Source organism: Thalassophryne amazonica, chromosome 10 (genome assembly GCF_902500255.1).
Source record: "Thalassophryne amazonica chromosome 10, fThaAma1.1, whole genome shotgun sequence".
In the NCBI taxonomy this organism is placed as follows: domain Eukaryota; kingdom Metazoa; phylum Chordata; class Actinopteri; order Batrachoidiformes; family Batrachoididae; genus Thalassophryne; species Thalassophryne amazonica.
In genome coordinates this window covers 21,381,779-21,403,508 of record NC_047112.1, presented here as the reverse complement: position 1 = coordinate 21,403,508, position 21,730 = coordinate 21,381,779, and the positions used below count along the sequence as shown (strand labels likewise).

The 21,730-nt window shown below is 40.6% G+C and overlaps 1 protein-coding gene across 5 annotated transcripts in view; it reads right to left on the bottom strand.

The window, feature by feature from the left end:
* lrp8 (low density lipoprotein receptor-related protein 8, apolipoprotein e receptor) overlaps positions 1–21,730 on the bottom strand; it is a 564,614-nt gene that overhangs the window by 185,980 nt on the left and 356,904 nt on the right. For all 5 annotated transcript variants that reach the window (XM_034179535.1, XM_034179536.1, XM_034179537.1 and 2 more), the window contains exon 4: positions 3,635–3,763. In XM_034179535.1, the coding sequence (XP_034035426.1) occupies positions 3,635–3,763 (129 nt within the window). The remainder of the gene's footprint in view (positions 1–3,634; positions 3,764–21,730) is intronic.

The window sequence follows — 21,730 nt, the reverse complement described above, 5'->3', positions numbered from 1 at the left end:
CGTGAATAATCTTTGGAGAAGGTATAAAGAGGTGAGGAAACAAACTGGCCACATCCCCAGTGCTCATTAAAACAAGTATGGAACTCACCCTTTTTTTAGGGGGGGGGCTCCAGGTTCAGGTGCATCAGGTGTGTTGTTCTAGTGCAGCCAGTGTACAACTGCCCATGACTGGTTTCTTGGAGGTTCAAGCCAAATACTTTTATTGTTCACAATGAGATTTTATTATTGTCATTATAAAAATACACTCATTCATCTTCAACCACTTACTCTAATTAAGGGGGGGAGGGGGTAGAGCCTATCCCAGCAGTCATAGGGCGTGACGCGAGGTACACCATGGAAAGCACGCCAGTCTGTTGCAGGGCCACATTTAGATAGACAAACACATTCACACCCGCACACACACCTACAGACAATTAAGGAAAAATAAGCAGAGTAGGTACTGAATATTACTTGGCTATGAAAAGGCAACCTAGCTTGTCAAGACTCAAACCCTCGAAGTTTCAATTAGAGGAAGTGAGACATTATGATCCAAATTTTGGAGTGTCTAAATTCTGCAGATTCTGAGTAAATCGTGCCAATACAAATACAATATATTACAGCCGCTGTTGTGATGGTGTCACGGTGAAATGAACCTTTTGTGCGTGAACTTTGTGCACGTCTTTTCCAGACAAACCTGTTAATAGTCAACACAGTCGTCTTGAACCAGCGGATCAAACGCTCCATTTCTGTAGGTTATTATATGAGCACAGGTCTCAGACATAAACTCTCAAACCACATCAGGCAGCAAATCAGGTACCATCAAACATTTCTCAGCTTTATTAAGCACTTTATCCGCCAGGAAAGCAGGTTCACAAAGGTCCAAGAGACGAAACAAAGAGCATGTTTGTGATTGTCCTCTGTGTCAATACACAGAATGAAAATAAAATAAAAAGAGTGAACTGGAGTCCACGGTGTTAATGAATCAGAGGCGACTGTTTTCAAACTCCTAAATTTCAATGATCTGTCAGAACTGGTTTTTACTTCACACATGAGTGGATTTGGCTGTGATGGAAATCCAGAGATCAGGTGCTCTTTTATGACGACAGTGCACAAAGACGACACTTCAACGCTGGACGTATCTATAGTGCTATCGTTGTATCAATATAACAGAAGCCAAAGAAGACACTCTGGGGGTTTAATGTTCCACCTGGAACAAAGCAGAGGTTTTACCTCCAGCTGATATTTTCTGTCACTAAAATGTGCCTTAGTCCACCAAAAAACCTGGTCTAAAGTGCAGTGCTGTCTCACACTGTGCAAAGAGAGCAATAATCAGATGCAACTTATATAAGCAGGTTCAGAACATCTGCACATGTTGTCACCTCCAGCAATGCAATATTAATATCGGGGTGTATTTTGGCCAGTCTTGGCAAAGCAAAAAAAAAAAAAAAAAAAAAAAAGGAGGCCAGAAGAGGGAGAAAAAAAAAGGCAAATACAACAGCTCCTCCTGCTGCTGTAAAGTTTCACCTCAGGGAGCTTTGGTGGCCACTGTCCACTGTGTGCTAATTCAACAAAGCCCCTCTAACACAGACAGTATGTTCATAGAGTTTTGTAGTCTTGCTGGCACTCGCCAGGGTGTGGCAAGTGTTTTGGTGACGTTCACTTGCCACTCAACTCCATTTGTCACACGGTTGCCCCAAACATGCCAGTGGGTACACATTCAAGCTGGAAAACTCCATGGTGTTAAGAAACTCCAAATCCATGAAAAAAATGGGGAAAAAGACAAAGATGCCAAAACACTACTGAGGAAGCAGCAGACGAGGCCCAGGTGACACACTGTGATAAACACCGCTGAATGTCACGCGCAGGTGGCGGTTACATGGCGCACACATGCCAGCAGTCACCAGCATCACCTGAGAGTAATGTATAGCACGCCAGTGGTTGCCACCAACATGCCACACATACACCTTCTGTGTGAGAGAAGATCTACACACCACAAATCCTTTAATTTGCATCAACTTCCTGAACAACACAGCAAAGACGAGGAGAGGAGGCTTTGATTGGTTGACATCTCATTGGGCTACAATATGCCAAAGCCAAATGAACCTGGTGAACATGGTGAATACATCCCCTTTACATCCAATGCCCTGTTTTAACAAACACACACACACTCCCAAATGGATTTTCAACTTCGGTGCAACTCGTTTTTGTTTCTGCTGTCACAATAGGGTGCACTTTAAAAAAAATGACAAAGAAAAAAAACTCACCAAAAACGCTGTGCTAGTCTCTGAAAGCGTCTCTGCATTTTTGTCTCTGCTAAACCTGCTCTGAATTCAGATTTGCATATTTTTCCCCAAATTGAGATCTCTAAAATTAAATAAAAACAGCATGTGCTTCATATTTGACATTTTGGTTCTTGTACACATGTACATACTGCAAAAACATGTACACATGTATACAACTAACACATATACAGTAGCATGTACAGCAAACACCTCCTGCAACATTACTTCCATCTCAAAAGTTACAAGCATCTAGACTTGTTGACTGTCTGACACTCATACTTTAAAAAGATCATATGTGTGTTCTGTTCACATTTAAACTGAAAGTTGTTTTTTTTTTTCTAGATATCAGAGACCACTGCTAGGAAAGGGCAATGCCATATGTCATCTCTATTCCAGAATAAAATGCTGTGTGCGCAAGTCTGTGCAGTAAGGTTGAAAAAAAAAAATCAATGCAGAAGGTTTCACGTTTGCACTGATGAAAATCAATGCCCTTCTGACACCAACTGAGATGGCACATAGCCGTGTATTTCTGTGTGTATGTCTCTCAGCTTTACCCATACCATTAGCTGGATCAGGGGTGTTCACCCAGTCAGCAGTTGGATTAGGTGTTTTACAACAAATGTGAACAGAACAGGGATATGACAGGCAGGAGGGTGTAAGAACTGAGTTTGGGGGGTTTATATGCATTTACAAATCCATGATGCATCATTGGATCCTAGTGATATAATATAATATAATGAAATATAAGAATTCACGAATCTGAATCCAAATCATCCCCCAAATCCAAACATTTATTTCCAGTTCAAAGCCAACAAGGAAAACAACATCATCAACAACAACAACGATAATAACAATAACAATATGCCTTCATAAATTATGCCATACACATATACACAAATCAATGCTCCGAGAAGCAGGATGTAATCAGATCAAACTGTGGCCAGAAAAACGCGCCTTACATTCAGAAAACTGAGATTGTTCTGAACATTTTGATGTGCAACATATGAGCATTATATTCAATAAAAGTACCTTAAAATGGGAATTACTGAAAGCATGGGGAATTGAGAAAATGCCCTTGGACACCAGAGGGTCAAAGGCTTTTCAAACTTATTTCCCCTCTGATGTTTAAAAGAAATTAAAGTGGACATCAAATTAAGTTCTGAATGGAGATCACAAAATTAGCTAACTGATTAAACGCTTTTAATGCAGAGTTTAAAAAAAAATCAAACAAGCATTTTGAAACCTTTATCTTGCGTTATGAGAAATAGCTGTGACATTTTTCACATTTTATCGAATAAATTGGTATGATTTAATGAATTTGAAAATACCATTGGATTTTATCCTCCATCCACACCGCACACATCAAAACCTACCTGCGGCACACTGCTCCTCATCGGCCCCATTCTCACAGTCCCTCTCTCCATCGCATCGCCACGATAAAGAAACACATTTACTGGCAGCCCAGCCGCAATCAAACTTCTCCGGTGGACAGGTCTGTCGGCCTATTGTGAGGAGACAGAGATGACAGATGGCAAAGAGGAAGAGCACAAAGTGGGAAGACAGACAAAAAAAAAAAAAAAAAAAAAATTAAAGATAAAAAAAAAAGATAAAAATGGGTGTGGAAGAGGGAGAGATGGCAGGGGGGGAGTAAAAATGGGGAAAGAAATGAGAAGACAGTGTGAAAGATGGAGAGAGAAAGGACAGTCAGTCAATGAAACAGTTGGATAACTTAGTTATCTTGCTGCTGGTATCGATTAGCTCTGTAAGACCTGCAATTAAAGTCGACACACAGTGACAGAACAACAAAGAAGTAGAATTACAGTCAGACAATCAGAAAGCCATCAAAAAACAAACAAAGACACAAGTCTTTTTCCAGCACGTACAAGAGGAGCAGAGCAATTACTGCACAAAGGGCCGAAAAATTAAACGTGTCAGAATGCAAAATCTACACGCAACCCACTCAACAGAACCCACATTAACTCAATATATCAATATATATTACACTTGGGGGGCTTTATCACTGCTCGAGCAGGTGGCTCTCTGAGATAAGAGACGACCTACAAATATATAGACTGGGATTCAATTCCAGGTGTGTGATTCAGCCTACATGCATTGTCCTTGTCCACCTAGTATTTACATACCAGTCTTGGCTGGGGAAGTAACCTGCACCATACAGGGGGAGTCATAGACTCTCACCTGCTCATGTACAGTGTCCAGGGATTCAGACCGGTCCCATTAGCCCAAGAGCCTGTTCATGTTTCTGGGTTTGTTCTATGGTGTGTTTTCTCCTACTGTACATAGTTCTATCCTCAGAGGTGAACAAAAGGAGAGCAGAAGCAAAAATTAGAAGAAGGTTCTGAGTTTTGTATGAAGTATGTGTTTGAAGATAAGCAACAACACTCACTAATCATCTTCAACCACTTACTCCAATTAAGGGGAGCTAGAGCCTATCCCAGCAGTCATAGGGCATGAGGCATGGCACACCAAGGACAGGACGCCAGTCTGTTGCAGGGCCACATATAAGCAAACAAATGCATTTACACCTGCCTACAGACAATTTAAAGTTTCCAATCCACCTAACCTACATGTTTTTGGATGTGGGAGGAAGCTGGAGCACCTAGAGGGAACCCACGCAAACATAGGGAGAACATACACTCAACAAAAATATAAACGCAACACTTTTGGTTTTGCTCCCATTTTGTATGAGATGAACTCAAAGATCTAAAACTTTTTCCACATACACAATATCACCATTTTCCTCAAATATTGTTCACAAACCAGTCTAAATCTGTGATAGTGAGCACTTCTCCTTTGCTGAGATAATCCATCCCACCTCACAGGTGTGCCATATCAAGATGCTGATTAGACACCATGATTAGTGCACAGGTGTGCCTTAGACTGTCCACAATAAAAGGCCACTCTGAAAGGTGCAGTTTTATCACACAGCACAATGCCACATATGTCGCAAGATTTGAGGGAGCGTGCAATTGGCATGCTGACAGCAGGAATGTCAACCAGAGCTGTTGCTCGTGTATTGAATGTTCATTTCTCTACCATAAGCCGTCTCCAAAGGCGTTTCAGAGAATTTGGCAGTACATCCAACCAGCCTCACAACCGCTGACCACGTGTAACCACACCAGCCCAGGACCTCCACATCCAGCATGTTCACCTCCAAGATCATCTGAGACCAGCCACTCGGACAGCTGCTGAAACAATCGATTTGCATAACCAAAGAATTTCTGCACAAACTGTCAGAAACCGTCTCAGGGAAGCTCATCTGCATGCTCGTCGTCCTCATCGGGGTCTCGACCTGACTCCAGTTCGTCGTCGTAACCGACTTGAGTGGGCAAATGCTCACATTCGCTGGCGTTTGGCACGTTGGAGAGGTGTTCTCTTCATGGATGAATCCCGGGTTCACACTGTTCAGGGCAGATGGCAGACAGCGTGTGTGGCGTCGTGTGGGTGAGCGGTTTTCTGATATCAATGTTGTTGATCGAGTGGCCCATGGTGGCGGTGGGGTTATGGTATGGGCAGGCGTCTGTTATGGACGAAGAACACAGGTGCATTTTATTGATGGCATTTTGAATGCACAGAGATACCGTGACGAGATCCTGAGGCCCATTGTTGTGCCATACATCCAAGAACATCACCTCATGTTGCAGCAGGATAATGCACGGCCCCATGTTGCAAGGATCTGTACACAATTCTTGGAAGCTGAAAATGTCCCAGTTCTTGCATGGCCGGCATACTCACTGGACATGTCACCCATTGAGCATGTCTGGGATTCTCTGGACCGGCGTATACGACAGCGTGTACCAGTTCCTGCCAATATCCAGCAACTTCGCACAGCCATTGAAGAGGAGTGGACCAACATTCCACAGGCCACAATTGACAACCTGATCAACTCTATGCGAAGGAGATGTGTTGCACTGCATGAGGCAAATGGTGGTCACACCAGATAATGACTGGTATCCCCCCCCCCCAATAAAACAAAACTGCACCTTTCCGAGTGGCCTTTTATTGTGGGCAGTCTAAGGCACACCTGTGCACTAATCATGGTGTCTAATCAGCATCTTGATATGGCACACCTGTGAGGTGGGATGGATTATCTCAGCAAAGGAGAAGTGCTCACTATCACAGATTTAGACTGGTTTGTGAACAATATTTGAGGGAAATGGTGATATTGTGTATGTGGAAAAAGTTTTAGATCTTTGAGTTCATCTCGTACAAAATGGGAGCAAAACCAAAAGTGTTGCGTTTATATTTCTGTTGAGTGTACAAACTCCACACAGAAAGGCCACAGGTTTTGGCTTATTCACTAGTGGTTAAGCCCGTATATATAGAAGGTGTTTTGCATTTTGTGATAAAAGCACCAAATTTTCAGTCGTGTTAGCATATGGAATGAAATTTATTTGCAGACATGGAGGTATCCTGAAGCTGACCTCTAATGACCTACAAAAGTCAGTGAAGGCACAAGGGTCAAAATTGAAAAATGCTACAATCCTATTGAGAAGTACGCCGTATTATTAGTCTGATCACGAAGATTCCTAAAAGGTATAGTTTGGACTATCTATCAGAGGTGGGACGAAGTCACCATCAAGTCACCAAAAAAAGTCATAATGACCAATTGTTTGCAAGCTGACTTGAGACTTGACTTGGAACTTGCAGATTCATGACTTGAAAGTGACTTGATGATGACTTTGTCCCACGTCTGCTATTTATGATAGGAATGTTGTGGAGTTATGGGACAAAAACAGCAAAGATGGTGCCAAAGATCACTTTCAGTTTGTATAGAAGTCAAAAGTTAAAGTTGCTCCAATTTTAGAAAAAACATGATGAGAATTATTGGTTAATAAATAATAAATGGAAGAGTTCTGACTGTGTTGAATGCTTAGTCTCCAAAGTAAAGGTCAAACAAGGTTCATGTCCATTTGATTCAATGATATGGCAAACAATATGTTACCCCATAATGTGATAACTAAGCATGACACATGGTGCAAACTATTCCTTTTTAAAACCCTATTAACTAAACCAAGAATGTGCATAACTTTGTACCAAAATTGGAGCAACCTTAACTTTTGACCACTGCACAAAATAAAATTGACCTTTGTCGCTGTTTTTGCTGTTTTTATGCCATAACTCCATACCATTTAGTCATAGATAGTCCAGACTATACCATTTTGGAATCTTTATAATCTGACAAATAATATGGTATACCTTTCAATGTGATTGTAGTATCTTTGAATTTTAACGCCTGTGCAACCCAGGAAGCCTCCACGTCTGAAAATGAACTTTACGAGGTCTGTCCATAAAATATCGTACCTTTTTATTTTTTTTTAAACTATATGGATTTGATTCATATGTTTTCACGTCAGACATGCTTGAACCCTCGTGAAAAACTTATCTGGCTTTCGGTGAAAATTTTACGGGCTTCACAGAGAATAAGGTCTGTTAGTACAGCTTTAAGGACCCCTTTAAAAGTGAAATCTGCCGGAAAATGGCTGATGTCCAGCTCTTGTGATAACCAGAGAAAGAGCACACGACGGTCTCGTATCCACAGAGCCATCCGTTTAGAAATGGTCCGGTGGCTTGTGCCGTGTCGTCGCAGCTCGGAGCGCAGCACGCAGAGCGTCCTTAAAGGGGTCCCTAAAGCTGTACTAACAGACCTTATTCTCTGTGAAGCCCGTAAAATTTTCACCGAAAGCCAGATACATTTTTCGAATGGTTTCCAGGTGCCAGTCTCTAACAGCTTCTGAAAAAATTCTGATGGAAAAAAACCCCAAATCATTCCGCCATTTCCAGACAATGAAAATCCGACGACGGGGTGGGACCACTCCTTCCACAAGGCGTGCTCACAGGCGAATGACATCACCGACAGGCGTGGAAAAACTCACGCATGCGCACGCGGGTTCAAGCTTGTCTGACGTGAAAACATATGAATCAAATCCATATAGTTTAAAAAAAAAATAAAAAGGTACGATACTTTATGGACAGACCTTGTAGTTAGTTTTTAATATTTGTGCAAAATTTCATGCTCTTATCACAAAAATGCAGAATTATTTTGCCTAATTATTTTATCTGCTGATTTATCAGGGAAAATGAATGTATACATTAAACAAAGGGTTGTGTCGGATCGTGTGTACAGTTTCTGAATCATATCGTAATCTATCTATCTAGATCCATATTGCATTATTTTATAATGAAGAGATGCACACCCTTAATGTATATTCCTTTTTTTCCTTCCAAAAAGTGAATGAAGTGAGAGAGGTACAAATTCAAATAAATTTACTAATAAACTTACAACACAACTTAAAAAAGCAAAACAAAATTAATTAAAACATTAAAAAAAACAAAGTAAAAGAATAAAAACAAATAAGTAAAAAGAATTAAAGAAGACAGGCAATAACAAAATACTAGCGATAAAACAGGGAAAAAACATACGTCTTCAAATTAGATTTAAAAATCTCCACAGGTACATGCTACACTTAATCAAAAACACGCGCTCTTTGTGTGAGTGAGAAAATGGTCCCTTTAGGAAAAAGCCTATTACAGTAGAGAAGGCCACTGTTCCTATATGTGTAACCTACGGGGTTACAGGGAGTAAAAATACAGCCGTCCAATACATCACATTTACACCACATCCCCTCAGTGAACCCCCGTGCCTCCTTTCTGCAAAGCACTACTTCACACACATCCTTGAACATATCTGACCACCAGGACTGCTACTTGGCAACCACGGTTTGTGTCTTGGTGCTTTCAATCAAAACAGCTGGGTTTGCTCATGTGCGTCTGCATAATCCTCTCATTACTCGAGACCATCAAATATGGCCATTGGGCATTGTGAAGACTTTGCATCCATCCGTCTGTCCGTCCGTCTGTCTGTGCTCAGCATAACTCCAGTCCTATTACTGCCAGAGTCTTCAAATAAACAGGGAACATTCTTGGGACACAGACCTTGAACAAGTTCAGAGATGGCTAACCTTGACCTATTTCAAGCGATATTTCAAGAGGTTAAAAAGACACATTCTGTTTTTTGTTGAGGGGCGGGGGTGACAGCCAATAAGAGTATAGCGGCACTGTGACGTCAGTGGCTGTTCCAGCTAGCTGCAAACTCCGTTTCACTTGTGTGTAAATATTTGTCATATATTATGTAAAAAGTTAGTGAGAAATAAAGACTTCTAAAACTGAAAAAGCTGAAAAATAAGGTGGCCAGAGTACAGATTTTGGAGGCCTAAATTTTGCATCTATTTCCCACAGTTTCTTTCATTTAACTGTGATACTTTAACAGATTAATGTTAATTAACAGAATGAAAATATATAACTATTTCTTTAATCTGAAGTTAAATAAAGGTACTAAAATGTGTTAAAGCTTACGGGAGCAAAACCTTTTCACAGTACTGGAGAAAAAATATTATAAAACAAACGGCTCAAAAAGCAATGCAGTGAGGATTTTAGTCTTAACACACTGATGCTGGTTTTCAGTCCAGATGGCAATAATGATGATGAAGTTGTTGTACTCTGTGCCAGACTTTTGAAAGTCAGTGTTTAGCACAAAGATGTTCTTTCTGTAAATGCTGACAGGTGTGTTAAGCTGTACAGGAGGCGCTGATGGATTATCGATGGTAAGCTGGGGCCACATCTGTGACTGAAGCGATATTGCAGACTCTGATCATATTTCAGGCCAAGTCCAATATCTGAACGTCACTCACAGGCTCACTTTACTGCAGAAAAGTGTGAAAGTCTGCATCATTGTAAGACATAAAACACCAAAACGCACACAGATACAGTAGATACAATGTGATATTACACAAACTGTGCGCTCCTGTGCACACAATGCATGCATTTTAAATTTTTATAGAAATGAATGATTGCTGCTTGTATGGCCACCAAAACACACACACACACACACACACACACACACACACACACACACACACACACACACACACACACACACACACACACACACACACACACACACACACACACACACACACACACACTGCCAGTCATAGACATTTAACACGGCTCACATTCCCGTGATTTGGCACTAAATGAATATTTCATGCATTTTAAAACTCCTGAGGCATGGAAGCAAATCCAGGGCTGTTAGCAGCCAGCTAGCTTGTTTAGTGCCAAGGCCTACAGGGAGGAACAGCTGAGGAACTGATGTTAGCCATGCACCACTGGAGTTGCTTGAAAGGGAGCAATAAGAGACAGTGGTGGGACGAGGCAACGCTCACGTGGATGTACGCGGTACTGAAGGAGTGTGAAACAGGGAAACTGTGCAGCCAGGGGATATTCAGTATGCAATGAAAGCAAACAAACTTATAGCCTACTTACTTATCTTACTTATCAATTTCACAGTTGTGGTGGTGGTGGTGGGGTGGGGGGGGTGGGGATCACATATCTAAGGACATAATATCTGAAAAACTGGTTTAAAACAATATTAATAATTTCCCATACATGCTAAAATGACAGGTTTCATCTTTTGAGGCAGTATTTGTCTAGATGGTTAAGTATTTTAGGCAACGGTGAGAAGAATGGTACTTTAAGAGTACATAACCTCTAGGCTGTCTACATGCTGATTTTGTTAGTTTTATTTATTTGATACAGTGAACTGTTGCAGTGGATTCTATAGGGTTACTCTCTGGCTGGGGTTTTTTCGTGCTTGGGTTTATCTGTCCCTGTCTCTTTTGTCTATCTCTTCCGTTTCTTGGTGGTGGGCATTTCCCTCTTTCTGGTCACACCCTCATTCTGGTGCATTCCATGCACACCTGCTCCCAATCTGCACCTCATTACCTGGGTGTATTTTAGCTCCTCATTTTGCCCTGCTTCCTCACCAGATTGATGTGCTCTATGCCTTCTCTCCAGCTGTATCTATTGTTCTAGACCTGCTTGCCTCCCGTGTTTTTCGACCACCTGCCTGTACTCTCGACCATGCGATTGCCTGATGCTCCTGCATTTGTTTATCTTGTTGGACTGCCTACCTGTGTACCAGACCCCATTTTCCATCCAAGTAAACTGCTTTTACTTACAGAGCCTTGAGTCCGAGTCCGGCATTTGCGTCCTGCCACAACCGTTTACAAGTCCTGACAATTTTAGACCAAAAATAGAAACAGAATGATCCACACCACCACGGTGCTCCCATGCAAAAAAGCTTTCTGCCCTTCCTATTCTTCCTATTCTACCCTTCTATTTTAGAAACATGGATGGCGGCGTGAGCACAGCGATCAGCGGCGGCGTGATTCAGCGATCAGCGGCGGCGTGAGCACAGTGATCAGCGGCGGCGTGAGCAGAGCCGCTGGCTAGGCTGCGACTGTGTTGGTGCACCATTCAGGCTTGTGGATCGTCGGGGTGGCTGGCAGCGCTGTTTGCTTTCCGCATCTGTGGCTCTTTGGAGGCAGCCAGCCAGTTTTTGCAACTTGTCTGGTGCCGGTGATTGGACCTGTCTCACCGAGAGTTGCGAATCGGCTTTGTGGCTCAGTTGACGTCTGTCGGTCTGAGTGCGGCTCGTTTTGGGAGGCTGCTAGCTGGGACTGTGAATTGCTGGAAGCTTATAGCCTAACTGTGACTCGGCGACAGTTTCCAGCTGGACTCGTGACTTCTCCGGAGCCTATCAGCCAGGTCTGCTGCAGCGGCAGAGGCTGCCAATTACATCGGCAGTTGTTGTCTCTACAGGAAAGTTGGGACGTTTCAGGACAAGCTAAGCTCAGTCATGCTAAGCTAACTGAGCTAGCTGTGCTCAGCTTGGCTGATTATTTGTTGTGAATTTCATTTTATTGTTTTATTAGTATTTTATTATTTTTTTAGGAGTGGGTTAAATTGTGTGTTTTTGGTGTTTTAAAAATTTTTATATGATGCTGCCAGTGAGGGTGGCTCTTTTGGAAAGCTGTGTTCGTAAGTTGGAACAGCTTATTAGCCTTGTGGACATTGATGTTATGGGCATGGTTGATGTTGACCCAGCTGTTATGCCTACTGGCATTAGTAAAGAGGGGCCGGCCAGGAAGGATGGTTTTTGGACTATCGTCGAGCGGAGGAAGTCACGTGGGGCTCGGCGGAAGTCACGTGGGGCGCGGTGCCCAGTTGTGGCACCCAAATTATATTCGCCTGTGCGAACTATGAACCGATTTTCTCCTCTGGAAATGCCTGATGTCAGTCTTATGAGCCCACGGACTTCCACTCCGGTCCCCAGGCCGAAACGTCGGGTGTTAGTGATAGGGGGATTCCATCACCCGTAAGGTTGAGTTGCAGACGCCAGCTGAGGTTCAGTGTTTTCCTAGGGCGAGAGCTCCTGATATTGCCTCTTACCTCAGGGTACTAATGCTGCAAAATGGTAAACAGACCAAGAAACATGACATGAAATACAGTCATATAGTTATTCATGTTGGCGCAAATTATGTTAAGATGAAGCAGTCAGAAATTACAAAAATGAATATAGAGAGGACTTGTGACCTTGCTAGAAGGTCATGTTGTCATCAATTAATAGTTTCTGGTCCCCTCCCCTCTCGGGGTGGTGATGAGGTTTTTAGCAGGCTGTTATCGTTAAATAAGTGGCTGGCACAGTTTTGTACACAACACGGTTTTGGTTTTGTTGATAACTGGCCTTCGCTCTGGGGCCGGCGTGATCTGTTGATGCCAGATGGCTTTCACCTGCGAATATAGATGGGGCTCTGCAGGGAGGGTAACTCTTGGAGTATACAGCAGGTTGCAGAATATGGGATGAGTGTGGGTGTGGGATCCACTAGTTTAGCGGGGAATTTAGTGCGGACAATCCAAGGTGCTGAAAGTGTTTTTTTTGGGAGGGAGATTTATCAGATTGAGACTGTGGCCTGCCCCTGTAGACGTGTTTGTAGAATTTACAGGGAGATATGTTTTTCAAATTTAGTACCTATTACTACATTGGATGACATTGGAGTCGAGGATGGCCTGCTGGTTGTTCCTGCTGTATTAAATATTTCATGTCTGATGCCTGCGATCCGTGTAGACTGTGTCAGGCCTAAACCTATTTTTAGGTATCTTAGAAATGTTATTTTGGAACCACCCATAAACCCAAATAGTCCAACTGTCAACTCTACCGAGGTCCTTAATTTGGGTCTTATAAATGTTAGATCATTGTCTTCAAAATCTATGTTGATCAATGATTTAATTGTGGATCACCATTTGGATATGATTGGTTTGTGTGAAACCTGGCTTAAACCTACAATTGTTCTTCCCCTGAATGAAGCGTGCCCACTGGCATACACATTTAGTCATTTTTCCCATGGTATGAAGCAGGGCAGGGGTGTTGCTTTTATTTATAAGTCTAGGTTTACGTTATTAACTGTTGGGGGTCACAGGTATGGATCGTTTGAGCATCTGATTCTCCGCTCTGCCTATGACGTTACATATTGTTTGGGGCAGAAGTATGGACAACAGTTGTGTTATTTTGTCATTGTTTATAGGCCCCCTGGCCCATATTCTGAATTCCTGGATGAATTTGGTGAGTTTGTTTCTAGCTTGTCAACTAATGCTGATAATATTTTGATTATGGGTGATTTTAACATTCATATGAATCGGCCCTCTGATCCCCTCTGTAAATCATTCATGGAGATTGTAGATGCATTGGGATTTCAGCACACATATTAGTGGTAATACCCTGGATTTGGTTTTGGTACGAGGTGTTGCTGTCATGAATGTTGGCATACTGCCCCTTGCATCGGTGGTCTCTGACCATTCACTTATTAAGTTTACATTTACATTACCACATTTAGTGGAGCAACAACCTGGCCTATTACTGTGGCGATGCATTAAACCTTCAACTAGGACTGAACTTGAAGCCAGATTGCCTGGTCTTTTAGCTTCAACTTTGCAGAATGCTCAATCAGTGGACAGTCTGGTGGATGGTTTGAATTCGGTACTCAAAACTACAATTGATGAGACTGCGCCTCCTTTATTAAGGCCTTGCCTTCCCAAAGTGCAGTCACCTTGGTTTAATGGTTACTTGCGGGACCTCAGGCAGAAGGCTAGAGGTCTGGAACGGAAGTGGCGTAGCTCTAAATTAGAGGTGTTCCACTCTGCATGGCATGATGCAGTTGCAGAGTATAAGCATGCACTATGGACTACAAAGCAGGCTTACTATTCGGATTTGATCAATAAAAATAAGCACAACTCAAAATTTTTGTTTGATACTGTAGGATTTCTTATCCATGGTCAGTCATGCTTGGCTGATGTCATACTTGTCCAGTCGTTCTTATTGTGTTGTGTATAATAACACTACTTCGGGTCTTGGTAAAATTAAATTTGGGGTTCCACAGGGGTCTGTGTTAGGCCCCTTGCTTTTCTCACTTTATATAGCGCCCATTGGGCATATTCTGCGGCATTACGGGATTTCCTTTCATTGTTATGCTGATAATACTCAATTGTACATGCCGGTAACTGCTGGTAATCTTGCCCATATAAAAGCCTTGGAAGATTGCCTTATATCTGTGAGAAGTTGGTTGTCTAGTAATTTCCTACTCTTGAATTCTGATAAGACTGAAATGATGGTTCTTCGTCCAGCCAGACATCGGCATCATTTTGACCAGCTGGCGCTTAATTTTGGTTTGTGTGTTGTGCATCATACGGACAAAGTGAGGAATCTTGGAGTACTTTTCGATCCTACATTGTCTTTTGGTCCCCATATTAGAGACATTACGAGGACTGCCTTCTTTCATCTGCAAAATGTGGCGAGGATTCGTCCCATCCTGTCTATGGCTGATGCTGAGACTTTGATACATGCGTTTATTTCTTCCAGATTGGATTAACAGTCTAGCATTCGAGGACTTCAGTTGGTACAGAATGCTGCTGCCAGACTTTTGACACAAAGTAGAAGGTTTGATCACATTACTCCCATTCTGGCATCCCTTCATTGGCTACCGGTTTCTGCCAGATTGGATTTTAAAGTTTTATTGTTGGTTTATAAAATTGTTCATGGACTGGCACCTTCCTACCTGGCGGACTTGGTTAAGCCCTACGTACCTGTGAGGCCCTTGCGTTCGCAGGGCTTCTGTGTATTATTCGGCAGTCTGACACGGTGGAGACTTTTAAATCAAGACTGAAGACCCACTTTTTTAGTCTTATCATTAATTTAATTTGTTTGTGTTTGCTTTGTAATTTCCTTTTATTCTTCTGTGTTTTATCTTATTATTGTGCTTTTTTTGCTTTTAATTTAGATTTTTGATTAATTTGTGTTGTGAATTGTGTGAAGCGCCTTGGGGCAACGTTGTCGTGAGTTGGCACTATATAAATTAATACATTTATTGATTGAAATTGGATGTGCTGTGCACTAACGGCATGCTTTGGTCACAATATCACCCAAGTTGAATTTCAATAAACTAATACACGCAATTTTTGAATTGACTGTTTTAATACTACCCTTGATGAAACACAAGTATATCATGTCTAAAATGGCAGAAGCTAGTTAGTTAGCTTTCTCTGTCACATAACACAACCTTACGGAATTATATCCTACCATACTATAAAGTTTTAAAAGCAGTAGATTGAAAAACTTCACACTCACCTATAAGGACTGACAGTTCTAATCTATTCTTTTAAAGTTAATAAATGATTGTTCAAGTAATGATTAAGCTAGCTGGTCTAGCCTAGTTAACATACAGTAAGACCTATTCAAACCACTTAGCATGTTGCTGGCTCAAAAATAACCATGTTTAGCTAATTTAAAAGTAAAATAATGTGTCCATCTGGTAACATTAAGCTGCGTCCCAGTTGGGGATCTTACAAAATAATAATAATACTGAAATAATACTGACATTCTGATGTCTCATATATATATATATATATATATATATATATATATATATATATATATATATATATATATATATATATATATATATATATAGTGAGGAAAATAAGTATTTGAACACCCTGCAGTTTTGCAAGTTCTCCCACTTAGAAATCATGGAGGGGTCTGAAATTTTCATCTTAGGTGCATGACCACTGTGAGAGAGAGAAAAAAAATCTGGAAATCACAATGTACAATTTTTTAATAATCTATCTGTATGTTACTGCTGCAAATAAGTATTTGAACAACTGTGAAAATCAATGTTAATATTTGGCACAGTAGCCTTTGTTTGCAATTACAGAGGTTAAACCTTTCCTGTAGTTTTTCACCAGGTTTTCACACACTGCAACAGGGATTTTGGTCCACTCCTCCATACAGATCTCCAAATCTTTCAGGTTTGGAGTTTCAATTTCAATTTCACTTTCAATTTATTTCCTTTATATAGCGTCAAATCACAACAGAGTTGCCTCAAGGTCTAACCTTACCAACCCCCAGAGCAACAGCGGTAAGGAAAAACTCCCTCTGAGGAAGAAACCTCAAGCAGACCAGACTCAAAGGGGTGACCCTCTGCTTGGGCCATGCTACAAACATAAATTACAGAAATAATTTACAGAACAATTCATGGACGAATATACAAGAATTGCTGTTGGTGCACAGGACAGGAGGATCGCCAACACAAACACAACTCCCATCTCTGGATGGAGCTGCACCTTAAACAGAGAAAAAACAGAATCAGGCATCAGAAAGACAAAAAATACTGTAAATACTGAGTTTCAGGTCCCTCCAAAGATTTTCTATTGAGTTCAGGTCTGGAGACTGGCCAGGCCACTCCAGGACCTTGAAATGCTTCTTACGGAGCCCCTCCTTAGTTGCCCTGGCTGTGTGTTTGAGGTCATTGTCATGCTGGAAGACCCAGCCATGACCCATATTCAATGCTCTTACTGAGGGAAGCAGGTTGTTTGCCAAAACCTCGCAATACATGACCCCATCCATCCTCCCTTCAATACGGTGCAGTCGTTCTGTCCCCTTTGCAGAAGAGCACCCCCAGAGTATGAAATTTCCACCCCATGCTTCACGGTTGGGATGGTTTTCTTGGGGTTGTTCTCATCCTCCAAACATGGTAAGTGGAGTTGATTCCAGAAAGCTCTATTCTGGTCTCATCTGACCACATGACCTTCTCCCATGCCTCCTCTGGATCATCCAGATGGTCACTGGTGAACTTCAATCGGGCCTGGACATGTGCTACCTTGCTGCCCTGCAGGATTTTAAACCATGACAGCATCATGTGTTACTAATGTAATCTTTGTGACTGTGGACCCAGCTCTCTTCAGGTCATTGACCAGGTCCTCCTGTGTAGTTCTGAGCTTTCTCAGAATCATCCTTACCCCACAAAGTGAGATCTTGCTTGGAATCCCAGACCGAGGGAGATTGACAGTCATCTTGTGTTTCTTCCACTTTCTAATAAATAATCATAACAGTTGTCTTCTACCAAGCTGCTTGCCTGTTGTCTTGTAGTCCATCCCAGCTTTGTGCAGGTCTACAGTTTTGTCCCTGGTGTCCTTAGACAGCTCTTTGGTCTTGGCTATGGTGGACAGGTTGGAGTGTGATTGATTGAGTGTGTGAACAGGTGTCTTTTACACAGGTAACAAGTTCAAACAGGTGCAGTTAATACAGGTAAAGAGTGCAGAATAAGAGGGCTTCTTAAAGAAAAATTAACAGGTCTGTGTGAGCCAGAATTCTTGCTGATTGGCAGGTGTTCAAATACTTATTTGCAGCAGTAACATACAAATAAATTATTAAAAAAATCATACATTGTGATTTCCAGATTTTTTTTTTTTAGATTATGTCTCTCACAGTGGACACGCACCTAAGATGAAAATTTCAGACCCCTCCATGATTTCTAAGTGGGAGAACTTGCAAAACCACAGGGTGTTCAAATACTTATTTTCCTCACTGTGTGTGTGTGTATATATATATATAAAGGGTGTAACGGTACAAGTATTTGTATTGCACCGTTCCGGTATGGGGCATTCGTTTTGGTTCGGTACAGGGCTGTGCACTGGTGAGTTCGTGTTGCGTGTGTTTACATCCAGTGGTGCCAACTTGGCAACTTTCTTGCTAAATCTGACAACTTTCCAAACCCACTTGATGACTTATTTTCTCAAAAGCGACTAGCGGCAAATCTAGCTATTGTTCCTGGCGTTACTGGAGACTTTTCTGATGTTTGGCGACTGAAAGTGAAAGTCTCTGTTGTCACCGAGCGGCAGCAGGTCTCCCCCTCCTCCTCCGCTGCAGCATCCTGTAAAGCACTGAGCGGAGGGATATCTACAATCCTCCTCACTTGGACTTGCTCAGCCTACTGACCTCGTTTACTGTGCTGTGATTAAATAGTCCCCAGACTTTGAGAAGCCCTGGCCTTGAGAAATTATTTTATTTTAATAAGTGATGGCCAATTTTAATGGCAAAATAAATAAACAAACCAAGAATCAAGTTTACTTGTGGTTCTAAATATTTTACGGTGGTTTTACTCACTTTTTTGCCTCTCCCACAATGTTTGTGTTTTCAAAACTTTATTTAAAAAGATATATTAACAAACATTAAACGAACAGTTTACAAATGTAAAGGGATTCTTTAACATTAATTGTCTTTAAAAAATTCCTTATAGAGTAGGAAAGTTTTGGACAAGTTAATTTTTTCTGGCAAAAAATATGAGGGTTAAATAAAATTGAACAGGGCTTCATGCTGGAACCATTGTGCTGCGCTTTACTTGTGGAAAGGTTTTGTTAAAAGCTGTTTACTAGGAATTTATTTTTTATAATATTTCATACATTTGTTGTTTATTTGAGAACATTTTATTTAACTTATTACCAGGCAGCACTTTGCAATTACTTTATTTTACTGTTTGTATAATGTTCCAATAAATTGTTGGTACCGAAAATGAACCGAACCGTGACCTCAAAAAAGAGGTACGTACCGAATTGTGAATTTTGTGTATTGTTACACCCCTAATATATATGTGTGTGTATATATATATATATATATATATATATATATATATATATATATATATATATATATATATATATATATATATATATATATATATATGTTTATATATGTGTGTGTATGTGTGATGTGTGTGTGTATATATGATGATTATCTCCAAGTTAGCTCTATTACAGTATCACACAAACGTTTTGTAATATTTTCAGAATGTAAACAAAGTAGAATTATTTAAATGACTGCATTTCCATTCATTTATGGAATGTGTTCTAGCCAGGCTCTGATGGTTAGGGTTACAACTAGAATCATGAAAATGTAATACATTTTGTGATGGCAACACAAAAAAACAACAACAACAACAACAAAAAAATATGAGAGTGGGTTGCAATTTGCGCAATTTGGAGGGTAATAGCATCTGCCTAATGACAGCTAGGGCCACAACAAAAGATTATTTTTGTAATCAATTAATCTGTTGATAATGTTTTTTGATTAATTAATTAATCTAGCTATTATATCAATTAATATATTAATTAGTTCCTGATCAGTCGATTAATCCTTTGATTACTTAACCAGTAAATCATAACCATAAATGTTAACAGTGTCTTTCAATGTTGTATATGTTGTTCATGTTTGCAAAAATATTTTGTTATAAAAGTATTTGTTTTCCCCTTTTCTTTTAAACCTGGCATATAAAGGACATTAAATATGAAAATTTTAAATATTATGAAAAAAATTATGGAAGAAAACCACACAGCTTTGCCTTTTGAGACAAAAAAATAAAATAAAATTGTGCCATGTTACAAGGCAGCAACTCGTGATCATTTTCATTAATTATTAATCTGTTGATTATTTTCTGAAACTTGGCCCATAAAATTTGAGAAAATGGTGAATGTTGATTGATCAAGATGACATCCTCATTATCCACAAGATATGAGCTTGTGTTCTCAAAACAATGAATTAGTTGTCAAAAAGTTTGCACTTAATTGAGTGATAATTGATTAGTCATTGCGGCTCTACTTACAACACAACTGCGTCCAATCCTGCCACTTTTCTAGACTGTCTGGATAATTTTTTTGTTTCCGATTTTTATTTTTTATTTTTTTTGGGTGATGTCCATGGCAGATGTCAGGATAAAATGCAACCCTTCAAACTGAGATTTACCTTTTGAATTTTAGTCAACTGATTAAAAATCCTGAAATAATTGATATCACTGGTATTCAGGGTGCTGGAGAAGACAATCCTGACAGGTCTCCAACAAGACGGTGCACAAACTTGTAATTCTGCTCACACAGCAGGGTATCAGGGCATCTAAGAGTGGTCCTGTATACTAATGCACTTTTGATTAACTACCTTCTTAATTTCCCTTCACAAGGAGGAGGGGTCTTACGTATTGTACAACACCCCTTCCACTTTCCAGCTGCCTTGCATCAAAGCTTGCCTTGCGGGTGATTGATTCAGATGGCCGGCAGCCCCACGGGCTAATGCTAAGATAATACATTTAGTACGAGGTGCGCTTATGAGACCGGGAAGTCATCATTACACGACTGGCTATCACACCATGACATTACATCAACACAAAGGCACATGGGAGGAGCATATGTGATAACACAACACATGATGAATGGGGAAGAATTGCAGCATATGGATGATTTAGCCGGTACTGGCACTGAGTATTATAGTAGCTGCATGAATTTTAAATGCTTAATGTACACTGAATTCCCTTCCACTGGAGACAGCACAGCACTGATTGATGAAGAACTATGCTTTAATGTTCTTTTATGCAAACAGCTAAGACGCCTCATCATCTGTGGAATATTCAGGCGCTGCTGCAATACACTGCTGTGCATACCAAGTGGATCCCAGGCATACCAGTGGATCCCAGGCAAAATGTATTCCATACTGAATTCACTTATCACCCAGGCAGAGGGACACTCGTCTTTCCATATTTGCAACTAAAATATTGGGGGAAAAAAATGAGGGTTTTCCTGCAACAACTTGCAAATATCACAAATAACATTATGTTAGCACATCAATAAATGCCAGGAATTGCCAAGTATAATTGCCAAAGATTACAATAATAATTTACGGTTAATTGAAATTCCCCACATGATGAAGTGAGTGATGTTATTTCTCATGTTTGACAGACCATCCATTAATCCTCAAGTAACGAGGTCCAGAATGGCTAACTGTCTGAGAAATAACAAAATTAAAGGCATGTTTTCAACTATTAATTTGCATTACGTATTTAAAAAAAAAATATAATGAATGTGAAGAGGAATGCTTTACTGCTTAAATACTGCGCACATATGATGAAAAAACCCCTCAAAAAACAAAACAAAAAAAAATTTAACCAAATGGAAGAGGCACACTGTCAGTCACCCAATCATGGACTGGGCTGTCCTGTTTACTCTGTTGACATACTGAGATTATTAGTTTTCAGACATTTTATTTGTAAAAGCTTAAAATATGGAAGAAAACTTACAGAAACATTTTATGCTTTTTGTTTGATTCATGTACAGTTTGTCTTATTTGATACACTTTTTTATTTTAATGTAGGAAACTGTTAGCAATTTACATTGTTTTTATCATATGGCAACACCAGAGTTGTAATAAAGTTGTTCAGGGGTTTTACAAATCCTAA